At 39.9% G+C, this 24,100-nt stretch overlaps 1 protein-coding gene across 2 annotated transcripts; it reads left to right on the top strand.

Annotated features, from left to right (window-relative positions):
• Positions 1–3,655: 3,655 nt before the first annotated feature.
• On the top strand, positions 3,656–22,786 carry LOC111230335 (neutrophil cytosol factor 2-like). 2 transcript variants are annotated; one of them, XM_022757032.1, is made up of 16 exons: positions 3,656–3,746; positions 5,548–5,722; positions 6,412–6,494; positions 8,842–8,950; positions 9,840–9,974; positions 11,547–11,654; positions 12,318–12,377; positions 12,465–12,502; positions 12,738–12,876; positions 14,056–14,124; positions 14,452–14,539; positions 15,531–15,634; positions 19,308–19,468; positions 19,877–19,985; positions 22,391–22,514; positions 22,631–22,786. In XM_022757032.1, exons 2-16 carry the CDS (start codon positions 5,549–5,551, stop codon positions 22,735–22,737), a joined length of 1,608 nt encoding a protein of 535 aa, XP_022612753.1. In that variant the 5' UTR covers positions 3,656–3,746; position 5,548; the 3' UTR covers positions 22,738–22,786. The 2 variants fall into 2 exon arrangements, with proteins under 2 accessions (XP_022612753.1, XP_022612760.1); XM_022757039.1 differs by lacking the exon at positions 22,391–22,514.
• The last annotated feature ends 1,314 nt before the right edge of the window (positions 22,787–24,100 follow it).

Genomic DNA, 24,100 nt, shown 5'->3' with positions numbered 1-24,100 from the left:
ATGCTGCTGGCTGACAACAACAAATGATTCAGACACATGCATGCTGCCTTCACTGGTCACCTCGAAATGTGGTAAATACCAGTACTACAGTTGTACAGTACAGTATAGTAGTACTTTGGTCTCTGAATGGTAATGTTTCAAAAGACATTCATTCAAAACACTCCTTTTAGTCATTCTGAAATAGGTAGTATTTTTTCAATTACATTTATTACATCATGTGAAATTATCACATTGTTAATACCTAAATTCTTTAGGTTCACTACTGTGACAGATGTGTTGATGTAGTCCCAGTTTTTCCCATGTTTTTCTTTTAGATTTTTTTGACAGGTTTCCAGGCTGTGTGCTATCACGTATGCCTCTACGACCCAAACACATATCATGTCCCCCAGCTGTGTAGTATTTAGACTGCGGCATTCTTCCAGTTTATTCCCAGACTATTTGTGTCACTGTTGTAATTTGTAATAAACATAGTGATAGTGATAGTGATTCATACATATTTACCGTAACAACTATATTAATATTAAAACTGTGTGTCATCCATGAGTTCCAGGAAGTGTTGCTTGCTGAATGTACCCACTGGAGGGGGCACGGTTGTGAAGACGATCATGTACGTTAACCAGATGGCTCTACTGAGCAGTGCACTAGCATCAAGTTAGAGCAGTGGTTCCCAACCTTTAACGACTTAATACGAAAAAAATGTTTTTTATTTATTTGTTTATTTTTTCTTCATTTATTTGCATGATACATACATCATCACCATACAGATCATGTCTTGAACTGAGGGAAAACTAATAGAAAATAATAAAAATGAAAGATGAAACAAAGAAATAAGTAACCAAAATTACAAATGAATAAATATATAAAATAAACTATACTTTGATACATACACTTGCAAACATTAAGTTGTCTATCTTTACACTATCAAGACATAATTACCCTGACCATCACTCTGTTACTGCTGTGTACAGGCAATTCACCCCATAGCCTCTTAATCCAATGTGCCCTCTTTGGATGACATCACTTGGATCTCTGGGCAAGTAATACATCAGAGGTGGCCATATATCCATAAAGCTGTTGTCATTTCCCCTTAGCCTGACACTGAGCCTCTCCATTGGAAAAAAACAAAAATTTTCCTTATACCACTGAATATAGTGGGGAGTTTTTCATGAATCCAGTTGAATAATTTTTCTGGCCAGAAAAATAAGTTTGTTCAACCGTCTAGATCTTCTCCATAATTCTATTATTCGAAGGCAGCCCTAATAGAAACTGGCCTGGATCTTTACAAATCATGTGCTTTATTATTGCACTAATTTCTGTAGTTATACATGAACTTATTCTTGGACAACTCCAAAAACAATGCATATATGTCCCAGCTGTCAATTTACATTTAAGGATTAGGATTAGGATCTGTTTTGTTCATAACATGGGGTGACCTATGTTTCCTGTGAAATATTGTATACTATATTTCTTTAAATTTATTACTCAGAAACAGAAAGTGGGTGGCTCGAATACATCCCCACCAGGCATCTACAGCATAGATACTCTCAATGTTTACCTCCCATCGTTTAAAAAGCCTTTCAGTATTATGCTCTTTACAGCTCTGGAAGTTATTATAGAAATATGAAATAAAACCTTTATTCAAAGTAAAATGAATTATTAACTTTTCAATTGGTCCCAGCAGGTTTGCATCCTGTGTTATCTTGACATTTGTGTTGACAAAGTGGTGGACTTGAAGATAAGCAAAAAAGTATTTTTGTGGGAGTCCAAAGGTTTCTTGAACTTTTGCAAAGGACATAAAAAAATACTTATCATCAAACAAAGCCCCTATCACTCTAACTCCTTGTCCATACCAGGAATGAAATACAGCACTTTTAATACCAGGTGAGAAGTTCTTATTATTCATGAGTGGCGTAAGGTATGAAAAGGAACCCTTTGTACGTTTTTAAACATTTGCTGTTAAAGCTGTTAAAGATTATTTAGTTTTTAAGACATTTAAAAACATCTATATTTAAATTTTTTATAATTACATTTTTTGACCAAAACTGTACTGTTTTCCAAATGATTTGTCGGCCCACTTGCAATACCTTCATGGCCCACTGGTTAGGAACCACTGAGTTAGACCATAAAACTGTTAAAAACATGGACAGTAGACTCTAGATCTGAGAAGTGAAGCCAACTGGGGAATTGCCTGAAACCTACATTCTTTCTAATCACCAGCAGGAGGCGACTCCACTGGTAGCAAATACAGTAAGTCTGTATAGAAGTCTATGGGAAAATGACGCTAGTTCTCACTTGTTTTATTACTTCAGTAAACTTCAGTTTATGGTCTTTAGTTTCAAGTCTCCTTCACTACAGCTCAATGTTCATTTTTTTAATCATAGGCCTATCTAGAGTAAAATAGACTATAAAGCCGGGTATGCTTTGGGGCATAGCTGCCATGTGATTCATACTCCACATATACTGAAATACAATAGAATACATTATAGAAAAAAAGAGAGATGCAAAGTGCAAATGCACAATGTTCCAAATCACAAGCATAAAAAATGTAGTTTTAGTTGTAGAGTTGTTCACACTGAGAATAACAGGGGGATGGAATGGAAACTAGTTACTTTATAATATTTAACATTTACACATAACACATAATATTATATAATACATTTAATTAGAAAATAACATACAGTAAAAATCACTTATCTAATACAGTATAACAATGACAGGTGCTATTTAGCATAATGATATTTGATCATTAGACTGAGGCTCATACTGTATATTACATAAGTAAGAATTTGAAAGTATGACTTGTAAAGGAGTATTCTTATATTGTTGCACTGTTACTTTTACTATTCTTTCCTCCACAGGTTGTCATGCTGTTCTGCATTTATCTGTGGAGTTTCAAAGATGGGTGGGGCCACACTGTGGCTGTACTACTGTGACGCAACAACAAAACACAACCTGTGCAGCAGGCTGACCCAGTCAAGACAAAGCCTGGAAGATATCAAATGATTTTCCTTGTTTTTAAACATTATAACCATTCTTTTGCCTCTCCTGTATGACTTCATGTTTACTGTGACTTCTGGAATGTGAAGTCATTTTTCTCCTGACTTCCTTCTCTGAAACATTCCTCATAAAGGGATGTCAAAATGTCACACTGAACAGAGCTCATTCAAAACGTCTCAGTAAATCTTTAATCCAAACTACAGCCATTCAGTGTGTTAGCATAATATAATGACTCAGTGTAATTACTCCCAGTATAGAAACCTTAACCTTTATTTTTACTACACAGATAATACAGGATTCCCCAGTCATGGAGTGTCCAGACAGTAAGTGGGGTTTTACCACAAGGAACAGATCTCATGTATTTAGAAAATATTGTTGATACATTTTTCTGTTATGTACAATTTACCAGAGGTTGCAAACGAAGCATCTGCTGTATGAAATTCATGATCAAAACTAGTTCGATCACAAGATGCAATTGACCTACATGGGGCTATTACATAGGATTCATTCCTGTGTCACCCATGTATGTTGTAATTATCATGCGGACGTGCCACACTGGGAGGTGAATTCCTCTGTGGGTCGTTTCTGGGGAATGTGGACAGAGAACTTCCTTATAGCAGCAGGGTGGAGACTGTGGAGGAGGCCTGTTTCACTCACTCGCACTTCCCTGTTGGCACAGCGTGGAGGACGGCAGGCACCGAGCTGGACGCTGACTGAACTCTTACTGCACTCTCATTCAGGAGCAGAAGGTAAGCAGTCTGACCGCAGGTGATTTATAGAGTTTCTCCTATAAACTCTTCAGCTTGTGTGAACTGAGCTGAACAGCATGTAGTAACACAGGCAGCAGGTAAAGTACAAGGAAGTATTCCAGTAAAAATTATGCAGCATGTTACAGATAAACATCAGTGCAGTTTCTCTGGTTGCTTTTTCCTTTTCCTTTTCCTTTTTATCCTGTTTTTGTTTTTTAGTCTTTTTTTTTTTTTCATTGATTTCATATATAGTTACCAGGTAACAGATCAGGTTTGGTGTAGGAGTTAATATATGTATTTGTCTTTGTCTGCCTCTCCTGCTCATCTCTCTTATCTTCTTTGTTTGAGGGATTTTTCCACCTTTGTCAAATTGTTTAATATGAATTTACACTTCATGTATAACCTCATTTTCCTCTTTCACTTACTTTATTTTGACATTGAGCTACATGCATATTGATGGTGGCAAAATCATGAAATTAGTGTTGCCTATCAGTCTATTAACTTTCTGCAGCAGAGGAAAGTTGCTAATCCCATTTACTTAAATACTGTACTACAGTACAGTTTTGACTTGAGTTCTTTTGATTCCTACACCACTACATATACATTGTGCCTTTTACTCAACTACATTTGTTAAACAGCTTTTGTCACTAGTTACTTAAAAATTTCATCCAAAAATCACCTTAAAAAAATGATGCCCTTTTAAATGCACAAACTTTTAAAGCTCCACCTAGACCAGTTAAAGTGTTAAAATGCTGCTTACATGCTAATTAATCAGTAATAATAATTCATTAACATAGTGAAATATAATAAAGTAACACCACTCAGTGCTGCGCACTGCGTTACTTTTGATATAAAATTTTACTCTTAAGTAAGATTATAAATGCAGGACTTGCACAGTTGTTTTCTTGGTGTTTGCACCAGTGATGAATGCAAAAATGAAAAACATCAAATGCAGATAGAGCTCAAACTGCCATATTCTGAAGGGCACATTTTGCTTCAACAAATTTTTGCATGATTCATCATGTCCAGTGAGATGTTGTATTATCACTCTCAAACCTGTCTGAAGGTTTACTGTGTGTTCACCTCTGTATCTGTGTTATTATTACTCCTTATTATTAGATTGTCTCTATAGTATTGTGTAGTATGAAGTTTTAACCCACTGCAGAGACATTTGGACTCTCCTAATTTCAAGAGCATTTTAAAGTCATAAGAGTGTTAGTTCTTATTCTTAAGTTTATGATTAAGAGTAAAAGTCACTTTTACTTTAATCTTTCACATTCAAGACCAAAATATCACTGTTAGTGGTCCAGAAGAACAGGCTCTGACGTCAACATCATTTTCATCATCATCAAAATTTACTCTTAAACTAGAATCACCTCCTTGTGGTTGTCTGCCTCCACCACTCAGACTAGATTCAGGTTACATCCTGTTTATCCAGAGTCACAGAAAATATGAACCATTTGTCTGAAATTTTGTCATAATTCCTGTGTGAAGCCTTGAGTTATGGCAAAAAATTGTTTTGCTAGGTCACACTGACCTTGATCTTTGACCTTTAGCCACCAAAATCTAATCAGTTCATCCTTGAGTCCAAGTGGACATTTGTGCCAAATTTGAAGAAGTTCCGTCAAGGCGTTACTGAGATATCCTATCCACTAGAATGGGATGAACGGACAACCTGAAAACAACACGGCTCTGCCTCTGACTGTCGCCGGTGCGGAGGGATAAAAAGCAAAAACAAAGAGCAGCTTCCTCTGTTGTATATTTCTGTCTGTGATCCAGTATTTTGCTCTCCTCTCTCCAGAATGCTGTACACTGAGTTACTACAGTTGTGGGATGAGTCGGTGCAGGCCGTGGATGCCAGGGACTGGCAAGGAGCTCTGAACAAACTGGGGCAGATTAGTGAACCGACGTCTCGCACTCTGTTCAACACTGCCTCGGCTCACCTGGCTCTGGGAGAGCTGGACCTGGCCCTCAAGGTCTGTGTGTGGACTGATGATGTAATGATGGGGATGAACCTGAAATCCCTGTCAAAACTATTATTACGTTATCACTTTCATGACAGCCAATACATTGTCCAATAAGGGTTTATAAGTTCATAAATGTTTAATGAATATTTTACCAACGATTTACAGATCAGTTCCATTACACTTGTTATAGCACTTAAGTGTATTCAGATGACCCCTTTGACAGACTATTTGACCTCCTGGGGAAAACAACTGCAGAGCATCTGCACTAAAATTGAACTTTATAAAATTTCTCTTACAAGGATTTACATCTGCACACTTCACTGATTATTATAAGAGGAGCTGTGGTGAAACAGTGAGTGACAGAAAAAGCTGATGAATGAAAAAGCTAAAAAGACAAAGAGATAGAACACTAAGCTGTCAACCCTGAAGGGAGTTGTTCTTATTAATGGCTTACAAACACACACACACACACACACACACACACACACACACACACACACACACACACACACACACACACACACACACACACACACACACAATGGGCATCAGCACCATTACTGGTTACCATGGGTTGATACTGGATCCCAAATAAATCGACACTGGATTTTAATTAAAAAGTTTTCTCCCTTCAGTTATAGTCAGTCGTTTGTTTCCATGTGATGTTGGAACATGTGATGTCTTGTCTTTTTCCTCAGGCTTTAGACCTCACCATCGCCAGGGATGAACGTCTTGCTGTTGGCTTCTTCCAGAGAGCAGCAGTGATGATGCAGATTGACAGGTAGGAGCCATCACCCTGTCCCAAATGTTTTATCAGTTTTAGAGTATGCTGACATCTTGTACAGACACGCTTCAGCTGCAATTCTAAAACCCCTTGATGCTGTCGACCACTCTACCTTTAGCTTTATTACTGCTGATGCTTATAACACTCATCACTGCATCCTGTATAAAAGGGATGGTCCTCTCTCTCAGAAAGGCGTGGTTTGCCTGTGTATTTGTTTATTTACAAAGCTCTTATTGAAAAACTGCCGTCATACATCACTTCCATGTTAGTCCGGTCCACTGGACTACATTAGACCAGGACTAATGACTGGCTCACACTCCATGTCCCTCGGGTTCACACTTTTGGCTTCTTTCCAACACCCACCTGAACTCACTACAAAGCACTTTAAAAATGAAGTCGTTGGTCATTTCACATTCTTAATCTCTGACCTTTTAACTTCTGTGATTGTGAGGGCTTTACCCTCAATGATTTTCAAGTTTAAAGGAAGACATATATAAATACTGACTTAAAGTTTACACCACAATGCACAGATACTATGGGACAGACAATGTAACATTTGGAAGTACTGGGACACTTTGTTTTAGAGTCACTTTAAAACAACAGGCTTAGTGTGCTGTCATCCTGTAACTGCCACGATGGCTGCTGTTGCTGTGCAGAGTTTTGCTCTACAGGTCATGTAAAAGGCAGTGTTTGCTCCCTTAATGTAATTCCTCTTGAAAGTAGCAAGTGATGGGTCAGTCTTATATTTAAACCTATTTGGTTTGATTGACAGGATGGCAGAGAAGAGGGATTACTGAAAAAATTTGGATGACTTAAAGGGGCAATATGTAAATATTTTAGTTTCAAACATTCAAAAATCATCTGCGATTATCAACAGAATGTGGAGAAATTAAAGTTTTCAAGTTATGTCAAAAATGTCCATGTACTGTGTTGCAGATATATCTACTTAACATGCTAACCAGGTGGCCCTGGCCTGTCCCTGTGTCGTACCACTTTGTACCTCGAGAGTTGATAGTGAGTCACCGTAGCGTCCAGTCTGCCCTCTGTGAAACATGAGAGGGTGAAGAAGTAGTAACTGTGAATAGGGTATACCATACACATAGATGCTGCATTGGTCGCTTCAGCCCGTCACTGCGATATATCAACATTGCCGCCATATTGAACCGGTGGAGACTGCTGTGTGAACAAACAGGAATAAACGGAGGAGCTGCCGTTTTTCTGGATGAAAAGTTTTACAATGTTTATATCTCTCAACTGATCTCAATGAGTTGTTTTTACATTCAAAGGTTTATGATCTATGTGTTGTGAAAATAAAAGTTTTCTTTCCAGTTACTTAGAATCGTGATAGTTTAGGCTGTAATCACTGTTTTCTATAAGGAGGAGTGTGTATCAACATTAGGTTTACATTAACTTAATACTTATGTGGTGGAAAAGAATTCATTGTCATAAGGAATACTTAAAACTCACATTATTGTATGTACTAAAGTACTATTTATACTACATTTACTATTTTCTATTACTAATCTAATATTGTGCTGCTACTATAACATAATATATTCATGTTACACCTCATTATATTTAGGCTATTAACAATGATAATATGATATACTGCTGTATTATAATGTTACATATTGTTTTACTACCACTACATCTTACTTACATCTTACCCTATACTATACATTACACTTATATTCCATATTATACTGTACTATATGTGAACTGTATTTCTACCATAACCTATCACGTAAATATGTTATCCTGCTTTAACACCTGAGTTCCCTCTGGGATCATAAAGTTGTATCTCATTCTTTCACTGATAAAATAACTGGAGACAAAACTTTTATTTTTACTCCAAATAATCATGAACCCTCAGATACAAAAAAACAACTCATTGAAATCAGTTGAGAAATATAAATGTCGGACTTTTTATCCATAAAAAATGCAGCTCCTACGTTTATTCCAATTTGGTTACAGGGCAGTCAATGCGGCGTCTATGTATAAATGTTATCTTAGCTGAGCATAAAGACTGGAAACAGGGGGAAACAGCTAACCTGGCTCTGTCCTACCAGCACTTCTAAAGCGGTGAGATCTTGTTTGTGTAATTCATACAATGTGGTTTTATGGGAGGTTACGTGCTGGACTATTTTTTTTGGCCAGGCACAGGCACTTTCCTGTGACTTTTTATCACTGTGAGGTTGCCAGGCAACCTGCAGAGACTCCACAAAGGTACTGGGCCCAATGAAGAAATATTCTGACCCATAAAACCTTTAAAACCACAATGTGTGGGTTTTTGTATAAAGCTTTTACAGAAGGAGCTGTTTGTCATCCACCGCTGTTTGTCCAGGTTGGAGGAGGCTCTGTCCGACTGTATCTGGGCACAGAAGTATTTAAGAGGAAACATGGTCATTGACTACAAACAGCTGGGCCTGCGATTCAAGCTCTACAGCTGGCAGGTCAGACACACACACGACACACACACACGACACACACACACACACACACACGACACACACACACACACACACACACACACACACACAGCACCACACACACACACACACACACAGCACCACATACTTGTATTCACACATGGAAACGCCAGTCTGCGCCATTCTTCCTCTGTCAGTAGTGAGGAGTGAAAGCAGAGAGAACTGTGCTGTGTCATCACCTCCATGGTTTGTTCAAATGCCACACACTCCTGGAGCTAACAAAGCTTCAGTGATGGACGCTGAGGAAGAAGTTACATAGCATCACATATTTCTCACAGTACAGATAAGACTTGCTGGAGCTTCCCACAGACAATGCACCTGTGCTTGCACCTGGTCAGTAACAGTCTGTGGCTTAGAGGAGGTACCATGTTTGTTCATGTTCATGCACCATGAAAATTTCCCCAGTGTGGGACTACTATCTATCTATCTATCTATCTATCTATCTATCTATCTATCTATCTATCTATCTATCTATCTATCTATAAATGCATTGCTGAGATATGACCTCACTTCCTGTTTGGTGGCTTTGCTGCAACATATGATTGGCTGATTTTAAAAAATCAGACGATACACGATTCAAAAGTTACATGCGTGATCGCACCTCCAAATTTGACCTGTTGGTGGCGCTAAAGACAATAAGCGTGGTGAACAACATCACAGGAGTGTCCTCAACCAGTGTGGCAAATTTCAAAACTTTTTACCATACGGTTCTAGGGGCCGCCATAGACTCCCATGGCAGAAGAAGAAGAGGAAGATGATGAAGAAGAAAAGATAGAAACACAATGGGGCCTACGCACCTTTGCTGCTTGGTCCCCCTTTTAATGGCATGGTACAATTGTGATGTGTCCCCCAGGCTTTGTATAACGCAGCAGCTGTGTACTGTCGGATGGGCGAGTGGGAGCGGGCCAGGGAGGTCCTGATGTCAGCGTCTCAGGAGAGAGGAGGAGGTCGAGGGGGAAACATAGAGGCGGCTCTGGACAGTGTCGTGGTGAGTGTCACAACTTTCGCAACAGACTGCATTGAGACTTGCACTGCTTTTGTTATATATGTTGCCATACTTGATGAAAAAAGGTTTGCTCTGTCCTCACCTCTTTAAAGATGAACTATCAAATGGAAACTTTAGCTTCCTGGAAAACAGTTAATCGTTGCCTGTGCTCAATTTGGTGATGCTTTGTGCAGCTTATGACGTCAGGGCAACAGCAGGAAATCACATTTCAGCTGAGTACAGCAGCAGGTTGGTATGATGCAATCAGCTGATAATCAAACAGCAGGTAGAGTAGATGTGGTGGTAGCAGCTCCTGTTGAGGAGGAGTTGTACAATTAGGACAGTTGATGACTACCTAGAATTTGTTATTGAGAATCATGGACATTCAATGGTGTCGGTGCCGACTACAGAATCTCTGGTGTCTGACCTCTCGACTGAGCACAGCAGGCACATAATAATGCTAATTAGAAAAATAAAAAGAATGACAGGTTTCAATATAGGCCCTCTGTGCTTATGTCTCATGTCAAGAAAGTGTATTGACTTGAATTCAATTGTAGAGTGACATGCAGAAAATATGATCCCACACACTCCCTTTCTTTCACTCACTCACACACACACACACACCTTGCTGGAGACAGTTGTTGATAAGTCTTGCTGTGTGGTTGTCTGTTTTGGAAACTGACTATGTGGTCAGTTTTGACCCATAACATAATAAATGTAACAACATTTGCTCATTTTAACATATAATAAAAACATTTAAGGAATCATACATTTAGAGGTCCAGACCCAGAAATACTGGGGCAAAGTAGCACGTGAACGTCACAGCACTGTTTGTGAGCGGTGTATAAGCAGTGCTTGCAAAGTGACATGTACTAGAGTGGAAAACATGTCCATCCACTACATAACGGTACTGACCCTGTTTTGTAGTACAGCCCTTTCAGGGTGACCGCATCCTGCACAAGAACATCAAAATCCAGCCAAAAAAGCTTTTACACATTTTTCATAAATCCCACCTCCTGCCCCCCCCCGTGTCACAGTGTCAGTTTGACTGATAGCCCAGCTCACCTGGGCAGGAACACCTTGACCGTACTCACACCTTTACACACTTTCACATCTGGAAGCTGCCCAGTACAAGCACAGTCTCGGCAGCTGGGGGTTGGAGGAAATGAGGTTGGGGCATTGCTTTGCTTTGCTCCCGCCAGTCACTGCAGCCCCTGCCCACTTTAGAGTGATATCTCACTGTACTAGACCCCACCCACTAACCTGTTTCAACATGGATAACATCGCAGGAATTAAAGAAGCCCTTTCATCGTGACTTTAAGTGATATGTTTGCTAATTTCAGGTGTGTTTGATGGTTCCTCACAAAAGGTGTGGCTATGGTTCTACTAATAAAACTGTTGAACAACTGCTTCATAAAACAAATACAGACTGCTCATGTCTGAGCTGATTCCAAATGATCAGAGGGGAGTGATTTTTTATAATTCTCCAAAATCCCCTTCTGAAAGTCAGTACATGCACATACAATCACTGTCATTTGAATTAAAAGAAACATTTGACCCTGATTGTAAAAACAGAGAAAGGAGGTCCTGGCTCCTCTCCTGGTGCCTGAGGGTGTGGTGTTTCGTCCCAGGAGGCAGGATGTGGAGCAGCTGCAGCAAAGAGACTTCTTGGGCAAAGCAAAGGTAGAGTATCCAAATGATGAATGTGGTGTCATGGGTGTATGGTAAGATTCTTGACTTATTTCAGCTTGTTCTTGTCACCTTTAGAAAACTAATAGTAGCAGACTTCAGATTAGAGTTTCCTCTCTGTTGTTATGTGCTTTATACCCAGTATGAAGCAGGTTTGAAAGTTGTGGTAGAAGAAGCTTGGTCAGTAGCAAGCTGTTTCCAAAGGCTCCACTTGCTAAAATTTAGTTTTAAATCCTTATTTATTTTGTTTATTGTATATATACATATATTTTAAAGAATAAAATAAAATTGCATTATAATATATCCACGGGCACTTCAAAAGTCATGAAGCATTGAAGAACAAGAGCTCTCAGGGCCACCGTACATAAGAGCCTGGTACCCACTGCAGGATCTAGTGATGGGCCAAACATCATTTAACTTGTTTACTGGGCTTCATGAGACTGCTCCCCCAAGTTCTGGCACATTTCACCGTGTGCCAATGACTAACTTCAGGCATTTTTTGAAAAGCCAAGAAAACAATTTCTTTCCAACTTTCTGACTGAAAATCCTTTTTTCTTTTAGAAACTGCACCCAAATCATTTGGTTACATCCAACACAATGCTTGGGTCATTTAAACTGGGCAGCCAAATTCAGTAACATATGATGTTCTACTTGCAGGTGATTTCCTCCATGATTCCCAATGATGATTTTGGAGGCTTTGAACCTCTGAGGCTGCAGGTAATAAAGATGAGAGATGATCTGATGTTGTTGTCGGTCTCGCCCTTTGCTGACTGTCTGATGAGTGTCTTTCTCTCTTCTTCACAGCAACCTGGTTTCTATGAGCCCAAGGTGGATGGAGCTCAGTGAGTATTATCACCAGTCACACAGAAATATTATGACCCTGAGCTGGTGACATTACTGTGTCAGGGTAATGCTACTATTGAACATTATACCACACACACACATACACACACATACACACACACACACACACACACACACACACACACACACACACACACACACACACACACACACACATTATACTAAAGAATGGCTGTGATGTGTGACTGATTCTGTCTTTTCACTACCTGTCAGGGATTCTCGATACATGCGCATGCGGGTCCCTTACATGGCTCGGAGCCCAGGACAGCTGACTGTGCCGGGAGGGGCCATGGTGTTTTTATTCGGTGAGGAGGACAGGGACGGGATGGCAGCTGTCATATATGATGGGCAGGTGAGGAGAGAGAGAAGCCATGTTTAAATCTTATCGACTGACATTTCAGTGTTGTGTCGGGGTGATGGCAACTCCATTCTTGTTTCTCACCTCAAGCTTTAAAACACCTCAGAAACAATGACATAAGACTAGAGATTTTAAAGCTGCATTCACTTAATGTTTTGGCCAGCAGGGGGCAGCAGAAACTGAAACACACACTATGACTTTTATAAAGTGAACATCCAGCAGATACAGAGCAACATTATCGCTGATTTGGAGACATGTTTGTATGTAGTCTCCTTTTATCTCTGGTTTTCTCTCCATCAACTCATGAGAAAAATATGTGTCTCTTTGGAGACTACATGCTCCACTATGTTCACCAGCTAGTATATCACTTTGTCTGTCTGCTGTTTGATGCTGCAGGTCTAGTCTAAACAGACAGAGTGCTTTTTTTTTGAGTGCTCTGTTGATGGAAACTCAATGGTAAAGCACCTCAGCACGTTGTTGTATATTTTCTTGTAAACTAACTGCTAAAACGATGATGAACTATGATGAACAGTATATTACACCATTATAGAGAGAGTCCTGATTCTACACACTGTGTTTAATTACCAGTCTAAAGACGCTTTGAGTTCAGCATCAAACAGATGTTTTGTGAGTTTGTCAATAGAAGCCATTGACAGCCAAACTACAAGGTGACTAGTGCAGCGTCCGTCAAGCTGCAGCGTGACTTTTAATTGAGCATGAATTGAGCATGGTTACCACGGTAACAGGAAGTGCAGTTATAATAAAAATGGAGGAATTTCTGTCTGCCAATGTCATCCAAAAAAACCTTCACAGTCATCACTGCACTTCCGTGGGTCCTCAGCACAACACCTGCCAAGTCTGAAGATGATTGGATGATTCACGGATCCAGACAGACAGACAGAGAGAGAGAGAGAGAGAGAGAGAGAGAGAGAGAGACAGACAGACAGACAGACAGACAGACAGACAGACAAAACAAAACAAAAACAGTTATTAGCTTCACATGTACAAATATTTCATCTTTGAAAACACCATGTGCATGTGTTTGAATTTATTCCATCTCAGGTTTTTAAAACACATGATGACTTCGCCCCTGGGGGCTGCTGACAAAGATGTGTTTTTCAGAACAATGTATTTTAGATGTCACTGTCTGATTTTCAGTCCTTTATTTTTCAGAGAGGACTTCTGCCAATGTCCCTGCTTGATCCTGCAGATGTGAAGACGTCCAAAGGCAAAAAGGACAATGTAATGTATTGGTCCATGTGATGAGACACTTCAGCAACATGTTTCAGGCTTGTGTTGAGAGGAAACACAGAATGATCTTCATTATAGTGCTTTAGTGTTGACCCTTCACCTCTGCTTCGCTCATGTGACCAGGAAGAAGACAAAACAGAGGAAATACATGAAAATGTTCTAAATAAATGTTAAAGCCCCTCAGCCCAACATTACTCTACACCTGTCAACAAAAGATACAAGCTTCCTGCTGGGAGAACAACTCATTCTTTTTTTCACTGTTGGAAAAAAACATTAATTGCTCTTTCACTGACCTTCCTGTCTTGTTTTCTCCCACAGAGATATCCCAGTGGTATTCCCCTCCCACCAGGACTCAAGCCACCCACCCGTCCTCAGGCCGGGCCCAGCCCTGCAGCTCCACCTGGGGGTAAAAATCAATCCTTACTCTACTCTTACTCTAAAATCCTCTTGCCTCAGGAGAGGAAGGCCTCTCCACCTTCTCTCCTAATCTGATCTACAGCAGACGATACTTTTGCTATTTGCTTATTACCAATATTTTTTCCAAAGACAGAGAGTAACTAAGTGTGTAAGTGTGTTTTTTTTAAGATCATTTTTTGGCATTTTGCCTTTATCTGATAATTTGCAGTCTAGAGAGAGAGAGTGTTATGATCTGACCCCCATTGGAAATTGAACTGTGTACATTGATGTGATCTTACATATCCATTCAGCCAGCAGACACCCCAGCATAGATCCTCATTACATTTGGTAAGGCTTTATTCTATGGTGGAAGTTTCCTGAAAAAAAATGTCTTTCCTTTTTCCATTCTAATCGATTGAACTATTCTGAGTTCATGTTGAATCGTTTGCTCATCTGTTGACAAACAGACCTTTTGACATGATCAGCTGACATGCAGCAAAGGGCCAGAGGTTGGACTCAAACCCAGGCCCCTACAGTTAGGATTAAGCCTTTATGGTACGTGCTCCACCAGGTGAGCCACCAAGGCCCCCCTATATTTACTCATTTGGCACATGCTTTTATCCAAGTCGATTTACAAGTGAGGGACATCAATTTAAAAGAGAATTCATGTTGATCACATCCTGGGTTTCATTGTTGTAGAACTGTAACTGTACTCACAGAGTTAAATGCTGAGATCTGGAAAGACAATAGCATCACTAAAAATAAGTCTGACAGATTATCCAGATGATTAAAACCACTTCATTCAAAGGTTGTACTGTGGCTGATTTTGAGGGAAAATTATGAAGAATTGTTGTACATACACACATGGAATTGTTTTTATTGATAATTCTTATGAGAGTACATGTAATAACACACTCCGATATACAAAATGTACCTGCCTAACCTTCCATTAGACTGGTATTGTGTGTGCTCAGGCTGTACCTGTGCTGTTTTCCCTGCAGCCCGTACCTCAGACACTCCACCTCCATCCTACACCACTGCCACCCACGCACCGCTGCCAGCCTCAGAGCCTCCCAAGTACACAGCCAACGCAGCCAGCAACCAGGTAGTGTTCCCCTCTGAAAAGCCAGATTCATTTGTGCAAGCTGAAAGGTGGAATCACATGGTAGTTCTCTTCCTCTCACTTCCAGCTTATGCAACTCAGCTGTCTCCTCCTCAACCTCATTTCTTAGAAATCATGTCCATACAAAGCTTAACTGCAACACCAAATATGTTTTGTAGGAAACGTCATTGCTAGCTGGATTATTTCAGAGGCAACTTTTTTGAATGAATGAATGAAACTTTATTAAAAACAGTGGAGTCGGTTACAGAAAAAACACATGAATTTCAAAAACTGAACAAAAAATGAACAAAATCATGTGATTTCTGCACATGTGAAATTCAACATTTGAAAACATGTTAAAATCACATGTGAAATGTGTGAAACACATGTGGTGGCACATGGGAAACGTGGTTTTTGAACATTTTCTTGGTCACCAATGTGCACCCCATGTAAAGATGTAACTTCCTGTAGAACTCATGTAAAATCTTGCATACAGAAATATATATTTTGGGGCGTCGAGAAGCGCAGTGGGTTACGCAGGCGCCCCATACATAGAGGCTACAGTCCTCGCTGCAGCTGGCCCCCGGTTCAACTCCTGCATTGGACGTCCCTTTCCTGCGTGTCATTCCCCATTTCCTGTCTCTCTACTGTCCTGTCCATTAAAGGCACAAAAAGCCCAAAGAATTCTTTAAAAAAAGAAATATATATTTGCACCTGTGTGTAGAACAAAAAATAAAACACAAATCTAAAGTAGGACTGTAAGCAGTCATGGATGGGGCCAGCAGATGTCGTGGAAAAAGAGACTTAAATAAATAAAGCACATTTACTCAGCTTCACCCAGGATTCAAACTCACATCCTTTGACACCAAGGAGAGACATCAACTTATTGAGTTATCTGTCAGTGGTATGAACAGAGGAGGCGCCATTCTGTGACTGAGGCAGCCTGATATGAGTGCATGATATGATCTGCCCATCCATCCAAAGGCAGATTACAAACCAATGTCAAATTCTGTTTTCAAGATTCACTTTTGAGAATTGTGTATATTTATCTATTAAACATAGAAATGTCTATCATTTATTTATACAAGTATGGAGTGCTCCATGAGTGAATGACTCATGTTTAAAGATGCACCATTTTCAATCAACTGCAATGGTTTTGAAAATCTGCAGTATTTGTGACATGTTCAGTGACAGTTTGTGTGCTCTACATGGTACCACGCGTTGCAGCATGTGGTACCATGTAGAGCACATGTGATCAAATGTAGGAAACACATGTGGAAGACATGGGAAAAATTCATGTGGTTTTGGGTGGATCAAGCATCTGGGCCCTGTACACAGTCTCAGTGGGTGCCCTCACTCTGTACTGGCACGCCTGCATGAATAACAACATCAACAAGTGTTAATAGATCCACCTGTAGTGGTTTACACAGTATTCAGGCATATTGTAATACTATCTGAACAATCTAAAGTCCCTATCTATGTCAGCTTCTTTTCAATACACTGTAATTACTGCATGAAGCTTTACTTTGAGGTTTTAGAAGATTAAGGTGGAAAACCATCTTACTTTGGAACTTCAATGGAATCATGTCCAGCCCTGAAACAGCACAATAAAACTAAACCTAAAGGCACACATATACACAACAGCTGGCTGAGTATTCAAACAGAAAGCACAGGAGGAGACTTGCTGTCACTGCCTACAGTATATGTCCCTATATCAAGAGTGATGTTGCCAAATATGTCACTTATATTATTATCACATATATACGTCCTCTGGATATATAAACGTATAAGTTTTTAACATATATGAAATGCCCATAGTAAAAACATATGCTTAAGTTTATTAAAACAACATACATATATAATTTATATGCTTTATAGTTTTTCTTATAAATTTCTTATTAATTTAAAACGTGTCTCTTTCCATTCTGGGAAAGTGTCTCAGATTTTGGACCCTACTGTATATAATATCAACACATACTGACAGGCTTTGGGATGGATATATGTAACATATGTCAACAATATAAACATACTTACATAAACAAACATATTTGTATGGGATATACATATATTCCAGTATATGAAATTGTTCCAATTTCTAATAGGCTTTATATCTAATCTTTATAAATATTTCATTTTTTATGAAGGCTTATACTTACTTAAATGTCATATATGGAAATGTAATATATGTACATACAGGATATTAAGTTTGCGTATGTGTGTCACACTGACTGGTCTTCATACAGGCGTCATGTTAAATAACAACTCAGTCTAAGTTATTCAACTGTTCTGATGCTCCTGGTGGTTTATTTCCATCAGTAAAACTCATCAAAGCTCTGTAGTAACTAATCATCAATCACAAATGAGTTCTTCAGAAACACTGTGTTTCACAAGCTTCTTAAAATTCTATTAATTTAAATGATAGTATAAGCTATAATGAAGGAACCTTCAGTCTGACGTCCCCATTAAGGAGAAGATGGTGATAATGTGACTGCAGCTTATTCACTGTCCAGCTGTTTTTCAAACTGAGCACGAAGCTCCTTCATTTATCAGCAGGACAGCTCTACCACTATAAACTAACGAGCTACATGACATACAAATCTTAAATCATTCTAAAACACTAACAAGCTTTTGTCTCAGCTGCTTTCACCGTCATACTTTTCCTTTTATTTCTCTTTTAATTTTTACTATTTTTTAGTGATCACGTTTCCCATACAGAACCTCCATCACAACCCACTGCAATAACATCTAACAGGACTCTCTATTACATTTAAAGTGCACTTTATAGGACATCACATCTTCTTCTACTGAGAGGACACCCATGATGGCACCTCACTCCAAACTGTCACATACTGAAGCTCTATAGGGCACGTTGTCTTAACTAACACAGCCATTACAGAAAGTTGGTATGTTGCAGAGGCTTGATGAAGTTTCATGGTACTGAAACTTCAGCTGCTTCCACATACACACACTACGCACATTATCAAATGCAGTCAGTATTACACTTGAAATATCAACACAAGACTCAACACTATATTTACTCAATGTTTGATATGATTTTAATTTGCATTTTCATGCAAAAGAGACAGGTGTTAGTTGTCCTCCAGAAGGTCTTTCATTATAACCCACAAACACCCCAAACACAAGCAAATAAAGTGACTTGTTTGGACCTTTGGCCACCCATTTTGCACTCTTTTAATCTTTTACATTTACACGATTGGGAAACTGTGGTAATCTTGAATTTCCTTCTTAAATAATTCTATTTCTAGTTAAAATTGGAAATTTGTGAAATTCTAAAACTCGTAGCCTGTGTGTGGTCACCTGGCTTAATTTCCCTTTACAATATGCTGGTTTATATTGGGGGTGGATGGTGATGGGGAGTCCTGTTTGGAGCCCCTAAAACATTTGGGCCGACCCTGTCTCTGTAAAATATCAGAAGTAACTTCAAACAACTACTTTTACTGCCACTACAAGTTCTATTCGTACTAGTATTACAAGTACTAATCAGATTTGTAGGGACAGCAGTATTATAGTAGCACTATCAATACCAATACTAGTACTATTATTACAACATAATAACCATGTAAAAATATACTGACTTGAACAGATCCAGATTTTAATATAATCGTGTAGCAGCAGTCACATGATGTTTTAATGTGTTTCTGCTCTTTGCTCCCAGCGCACCAGCTCAGCTCAGGCAGGAGACGTGGGCTCTGTGGTGGTGAAGGTCCACTACACGTACACTGTGGCTCTGTCTGTCCCTCTGGACACTCCGTACCATGAAGTGAAGGAACAAATCGCACAGAAATTGGGCCAGCCTGCATCTCAGCTGCGCCTCAGGTAACTGCAGTCACGCCAACCCACTTCTGTCTACACGAATTTCAACAAGTGATACTTCATTTCTAAAAATATGCTTTCTTTGTCCGCTCCACCCTGTGGGTCCAAAATCTGCTCTGGCAAAGAAAACCTAACATGAGATATAGGACACTGAGGCTGCAGCTCCACACACACGAGAGGAGCAGCAATAACACATAAAGACACAAAAACATTATGATGGGACCAGTTCATTTATATAGCAGTCAGAATAAAACCAGGATCTGATGACAAATAACACTCATCACAGCCTTGCTTTGTATTGATCTGTGTCATTTTGCCATAAAGTCACTTTCATTTATTTTTGATCTTCTGCCAACCCACATTTGCCTCCATGATGCCCATTCCCCCTCACTCTTCCTGCTCTCTCATCAGACATAAGCAGCATGGCTCCCGGGTGCTGATTCCACTGGGTGGGGAGGTGGAGCCAGGCTGCACCATGCAAGAAGTGGCTGAGGCCGGCAGAGCCACCCTATGGTGCCAGGTGAGCATTTAAACTCACAACAGCACGCACATCAGAACATGAAATTGGCATCAAGTGCGAGGTGCAGAGGTGTGTCAGAAGGTTTGCAGTTGCCCCCCCAGACAGATTTCCCCCTGCCATTGTTAAAGCAGCACCGATTCAAATGTAACAGTGGATCAAACCCTGTTGTCTGTTGTCTGCTCTGATGAACCCAGCACCGACGAGCTGCTGAGGACAGAGGAGCATTTAGCAGCTAAAGAACCCAGTGTTTCCCATATATTCACTCTGCTGCTAGATTATAAGTGCTGCTGCTAAAATTTCACATGATCATTAATATCAACGGACTACTAATGATTTTCACTTGCACACTGTGTGAGCACAACACCCAACGTTACCCCAGAATTGTTTCGAGTCATTAACTCAAGCATCAACTCCTCCCAGACCCTGTCCTCATTTTTCACAGGACATCTACATAAAAGGTAACGTTAGTGTAGCTTAGCTCCTTTAGGGACCAGGGCAGTGTGTAACAAGTGAGCGGCAGAAAAGTGATGGTGAAGCGAATGAATGCGAGGGGGGGCAGGGAAAAAGGTTAGCAGTAAATGTACAGTATGGGCTGCAGTGTGTCGGTTAATAAATGCTACAGCTTCTGAAGACCAAGAAAAGTCATATGTTGTTTCCCCAACTGTTGGAAAAGTGAAGGGGGATATCTCTAGCAATGGCCCCATCACCACCGAATTCCACTATAGAAGAGCCCTCAAGCTCTTGTACCAAAAGCCCAGAAAAATAAATTGCTCACAGGCAGGATGTAATCTATGTCGCTACGTTTTAAGACCAGAGTGACATAGAGTTGAAAAATGCGCTGATTTACCGATATGTGGGCCAATATGTTATTTTTAGGGATACTCTGATTAGGCTTTTTTTTGCTGTTGATACTGATCATCTATGAGTGAGATTGGTAGATCCACAGCTGATACCAACCATTTTTGACATGCATTGCAGATGGCTTATGTTTTATCAGTCTCACACACTTTGTAAAAGTTCCACATGTTTTGTTTTGGCGGCCTGTCGTGTGTCGGCACAGTGAACAAGGTGAGAGGCGGGATGACAGTAAACAGCACACAGAGCTTCTCTCAGCCGCAGACACAGACACCAGACCGTTTCGATATTCATTTCTACACATAAATGTCAAACGCTGTAAATTAAGACACAAAAGACAAACATGAATAATAAAGTTTCATTCATCCCATGATTCTAAGGTCATTTCATTTGAAACTGTTCTGACTCGTTGCATCCTGATGGACACTGGCATAACAGCACTGCTGCTGAAAATAATTCCAGGGGAAACACTGTAACCAGATGAATATGTTTCCTTCTCTGATACTCAGTTTGTCTTATGTTTAGTTATTCCTCTGCCTCCTTTAGATGCAATTAAAGGAGTTTATTTGCCGTGATGCTCAGTGAATTGGAAGCGATACTCTGTTTCCCTGCAGCTCCCAAGCAGCTGGGAAACCAGACATGTTCAAAACTCTGCAGAAATCCTCTGCTATGATGAATATTTTGCTGAACATGGTTTTCACGCATAAAAGGTAAAAAAAAAAAAAGAAGCTCATCTACTCTTACTTCCTGACTGAGACATCTGGATCAGGCCTTGAGCCCCGCCCACCACCTGCTGGCTCCAGGTGGACAGGTGAAAGAGCAGAGAGTATGAAGATGGTTAGAGGAGGAAACATCAGAGAGACTCAGCCACATGTGTGAGCCTCAGTCAGACCCAGACTCAGATGAGGGGTCTGTTGAGATCAGAACCAGAGACTAGCAGACGGATCAGAACGGTTAGCATAGTTAGCATCTTTTATTTGTTTATGTTGTTTGTTAGCTTGTAACTGTCAGTGGCTGACACAGGGTTAGTGGTTTTGCTAATGCTAGCTCTCTCTCTGTACTGACAAGGTTTCAGGTTTATTTAGCCCCGCCCCCTGTCCCCACAAGTTGACAGGATTGGTTCCTAAGGTTTGTGATGTATGAAACCCTGGCTGTCTGAATCTGCTTTTATGAGACTGTCATTGGTTCACTGCAGTTCAAGGTGGAAACACTCAGTGATGGTGTTGATGATTATTTCACTCATCATATATCTTTATTTTATAAAAACATCATATGGATGTTAACATGGTTAAACTGGATTTTCATCAGAGAGGGACATCAAGTTGGCACTACTGCAGGCTGTTTACAGATATTAGACAGAAACTGTTCCACTGTAGCACTTAATTTGATGACTGGGAAACTCCAACCTAGTCTAACCTAATAGGAGTGCATCACGTTGCTTCCTCATACCTGAAGTTACATAGATTTAACTGATGATTTGTCCAGGTAATTATCTACTTTGCTGCTAGGCTAATGAAAATTGACCCTCACTCCCCTGTATTGTACTTCAGATAGAAGACCCCTTGGCCAACCGTAACATCCTCTACCAAATGGTGGCGCTCTATGACTACACTGCACAGGGCCCAGAGGACTTGGAGTTCAGTGAAGGAGACACCATTGACATCCTGGGTCAAGGTGAGACCCGGCAGGTCAACCTCACACTGAACTGCTTGCTCAAGTGCATTTTGATCTGAAATGTTCTCACACGGTTTTGTCCTCTTTTTTTGTTTCTCTTTTACACTCTCTTCTAGTTAATGAGGAATGGCTGGAGGGGCACTGTGCAGGAAACATCGGCATCTTCCCCAGCTGCTTTGCCTACAGGGAGAACGCCAACATTACCCAGAGCTCTGAGTTATAAAAGCTGACAAGTTACTGTGCAGTCATCTCCAATAAACCTTAAAAATGTTTCTGTGCCACATGGTATCACTTGCTGTAGTGGCTCGGAGTATGTCCATGGTACTGAACTGTATGTTTACATTAAATCTGCTGTGGGTTACCTGTATTTTATGTCTTATAGTATCATTATAATATTCCTATGTATTCCAAAAATATTCAAATACCTGTGATATACTGCATTAAATATTTTTGACCAGTTTGGTATCAACATTATGTTCCTGTAATGCTTGTTCTATAGGGTTATAATGATCCTGGTCTGGCACCTTAAAGTGTGTTACGGTTGCTCTGCATTGCCATATAGGTTGATATTGTATTCTGATATTTTTTCTTAATGAAGGTGTTTATTCAATCTCAGTGTGTCCTTATCAATAATTATTAGTTGTGTAGAGTTAAGGTGCAAATAATAAATTTACAAAAACCAAGTATCCTGGTGAGAGGACAGTAAAACACCCACAGCAGCTGTGAATTTACAGTCATATGTCACAAACGGACAAACTGTGTACACTTGAACAGTGTCCAGGAACTTCATTACTGCAGAGCTTAATAAGTGGGAGCAGTTATCAGTTATTCAAAGAAACACACCCATGTCTTTGCCACAAGTGATGACTCTAAAATATATGAGTGGAGGAACTTCAAGTTCCCATGACACTAAATCTGAGCTTGTTGGACATTCTGGGGGGCACTGAGGCATCCCTCAGGGTTGTGGTCATGTGAATGGTAGACTGGTGCAGGTAGTATGTTATGAATTCCTATACAATGGCCAGAAAAAGTATGTTAACCCTTTACAGGCCATTTCCAAATTTGGGTCCCTCATCAACACCCACTCCAGCAACAAGACAACCCTTATTCGGCAGGTTATATAGGTTACACCTGCTTATAATCAAAAATGGGTGAGAAAGGCAAAAGTAAAGATACATTAATTGCAGGCTAGGTCATCTTCAACAATCTAAAAAGTCAGTCAGGGGACCTAGAACCATTACTTACCAAAATGCACTGCTGTGGGATAAAATGTCAAATTCAGTTGATAAACTTTTTGAATTGGAAACATAATGCTAAAGAGTTGTGATGAAACAATTACACTGATAACTAGAAAATTCATGGAGAAATTGTGAATGTTCCTGCTGCTGGTGCACAAGCTGCTTGGTGCATATGAAATAGCTATCAGATGCTGCTGGGTATTTGTGCAAATGGATATAAGGGAGCACTGCTTTGTAGTCAGTAATCAGATGTGACAATGGCATTCATCTATTATATGAAGTATTGTTTGGTGATACTATTGTATGTTGTGTGTGTGTAGGTAGGAACTAGTTCATCTTTCTACCACA

The sequence above is a fragment of the Seriola dumerili genome, unplaced genomic scaffold, assembly GCF_002260705.1.
Source record: "Seriola dumerili isolate Sdu_G_001 unplaced genomic scaffold, Sdu_1.0 BDQW01000017.1, whole genome shotgun sequence".
Lineage (NCBI taxonomy): Eukaryota > Metazoa > Chordata > Actinopteri > Carangiformes > Carangidae > Seriola > Seriola dumerili.
Note: the sequence above shows the minus strand (reverse complement) of the source record. Positions and strands in the feature narration are given on the sequence as shown.

Bases quoted from the DNA above. Each gene is read 5' to 3' on its own strand.
- LOC111230335 (XM_022757032.1), top strand. From the start codon at position 5,549: ATGCTGTACACTGAGTTACTACAGTTGTGGGATGAGTCGGTGCAGGCC. The intron at 8,951-9,839 runs GTCAGACACACA...TGTGTCCCCCAG, and splicing joins TCAAGCTCTACAGCTGGCAG to GCTTTGTATAACGCAGCAGC. The intron at 12,877-14,055 runs GTGAGGAGAGAG...TTTATTTTTCAG, and splicing joins CTGTCATATATGATGGGCAG to AGAGGACTTCTGCCAATGTC.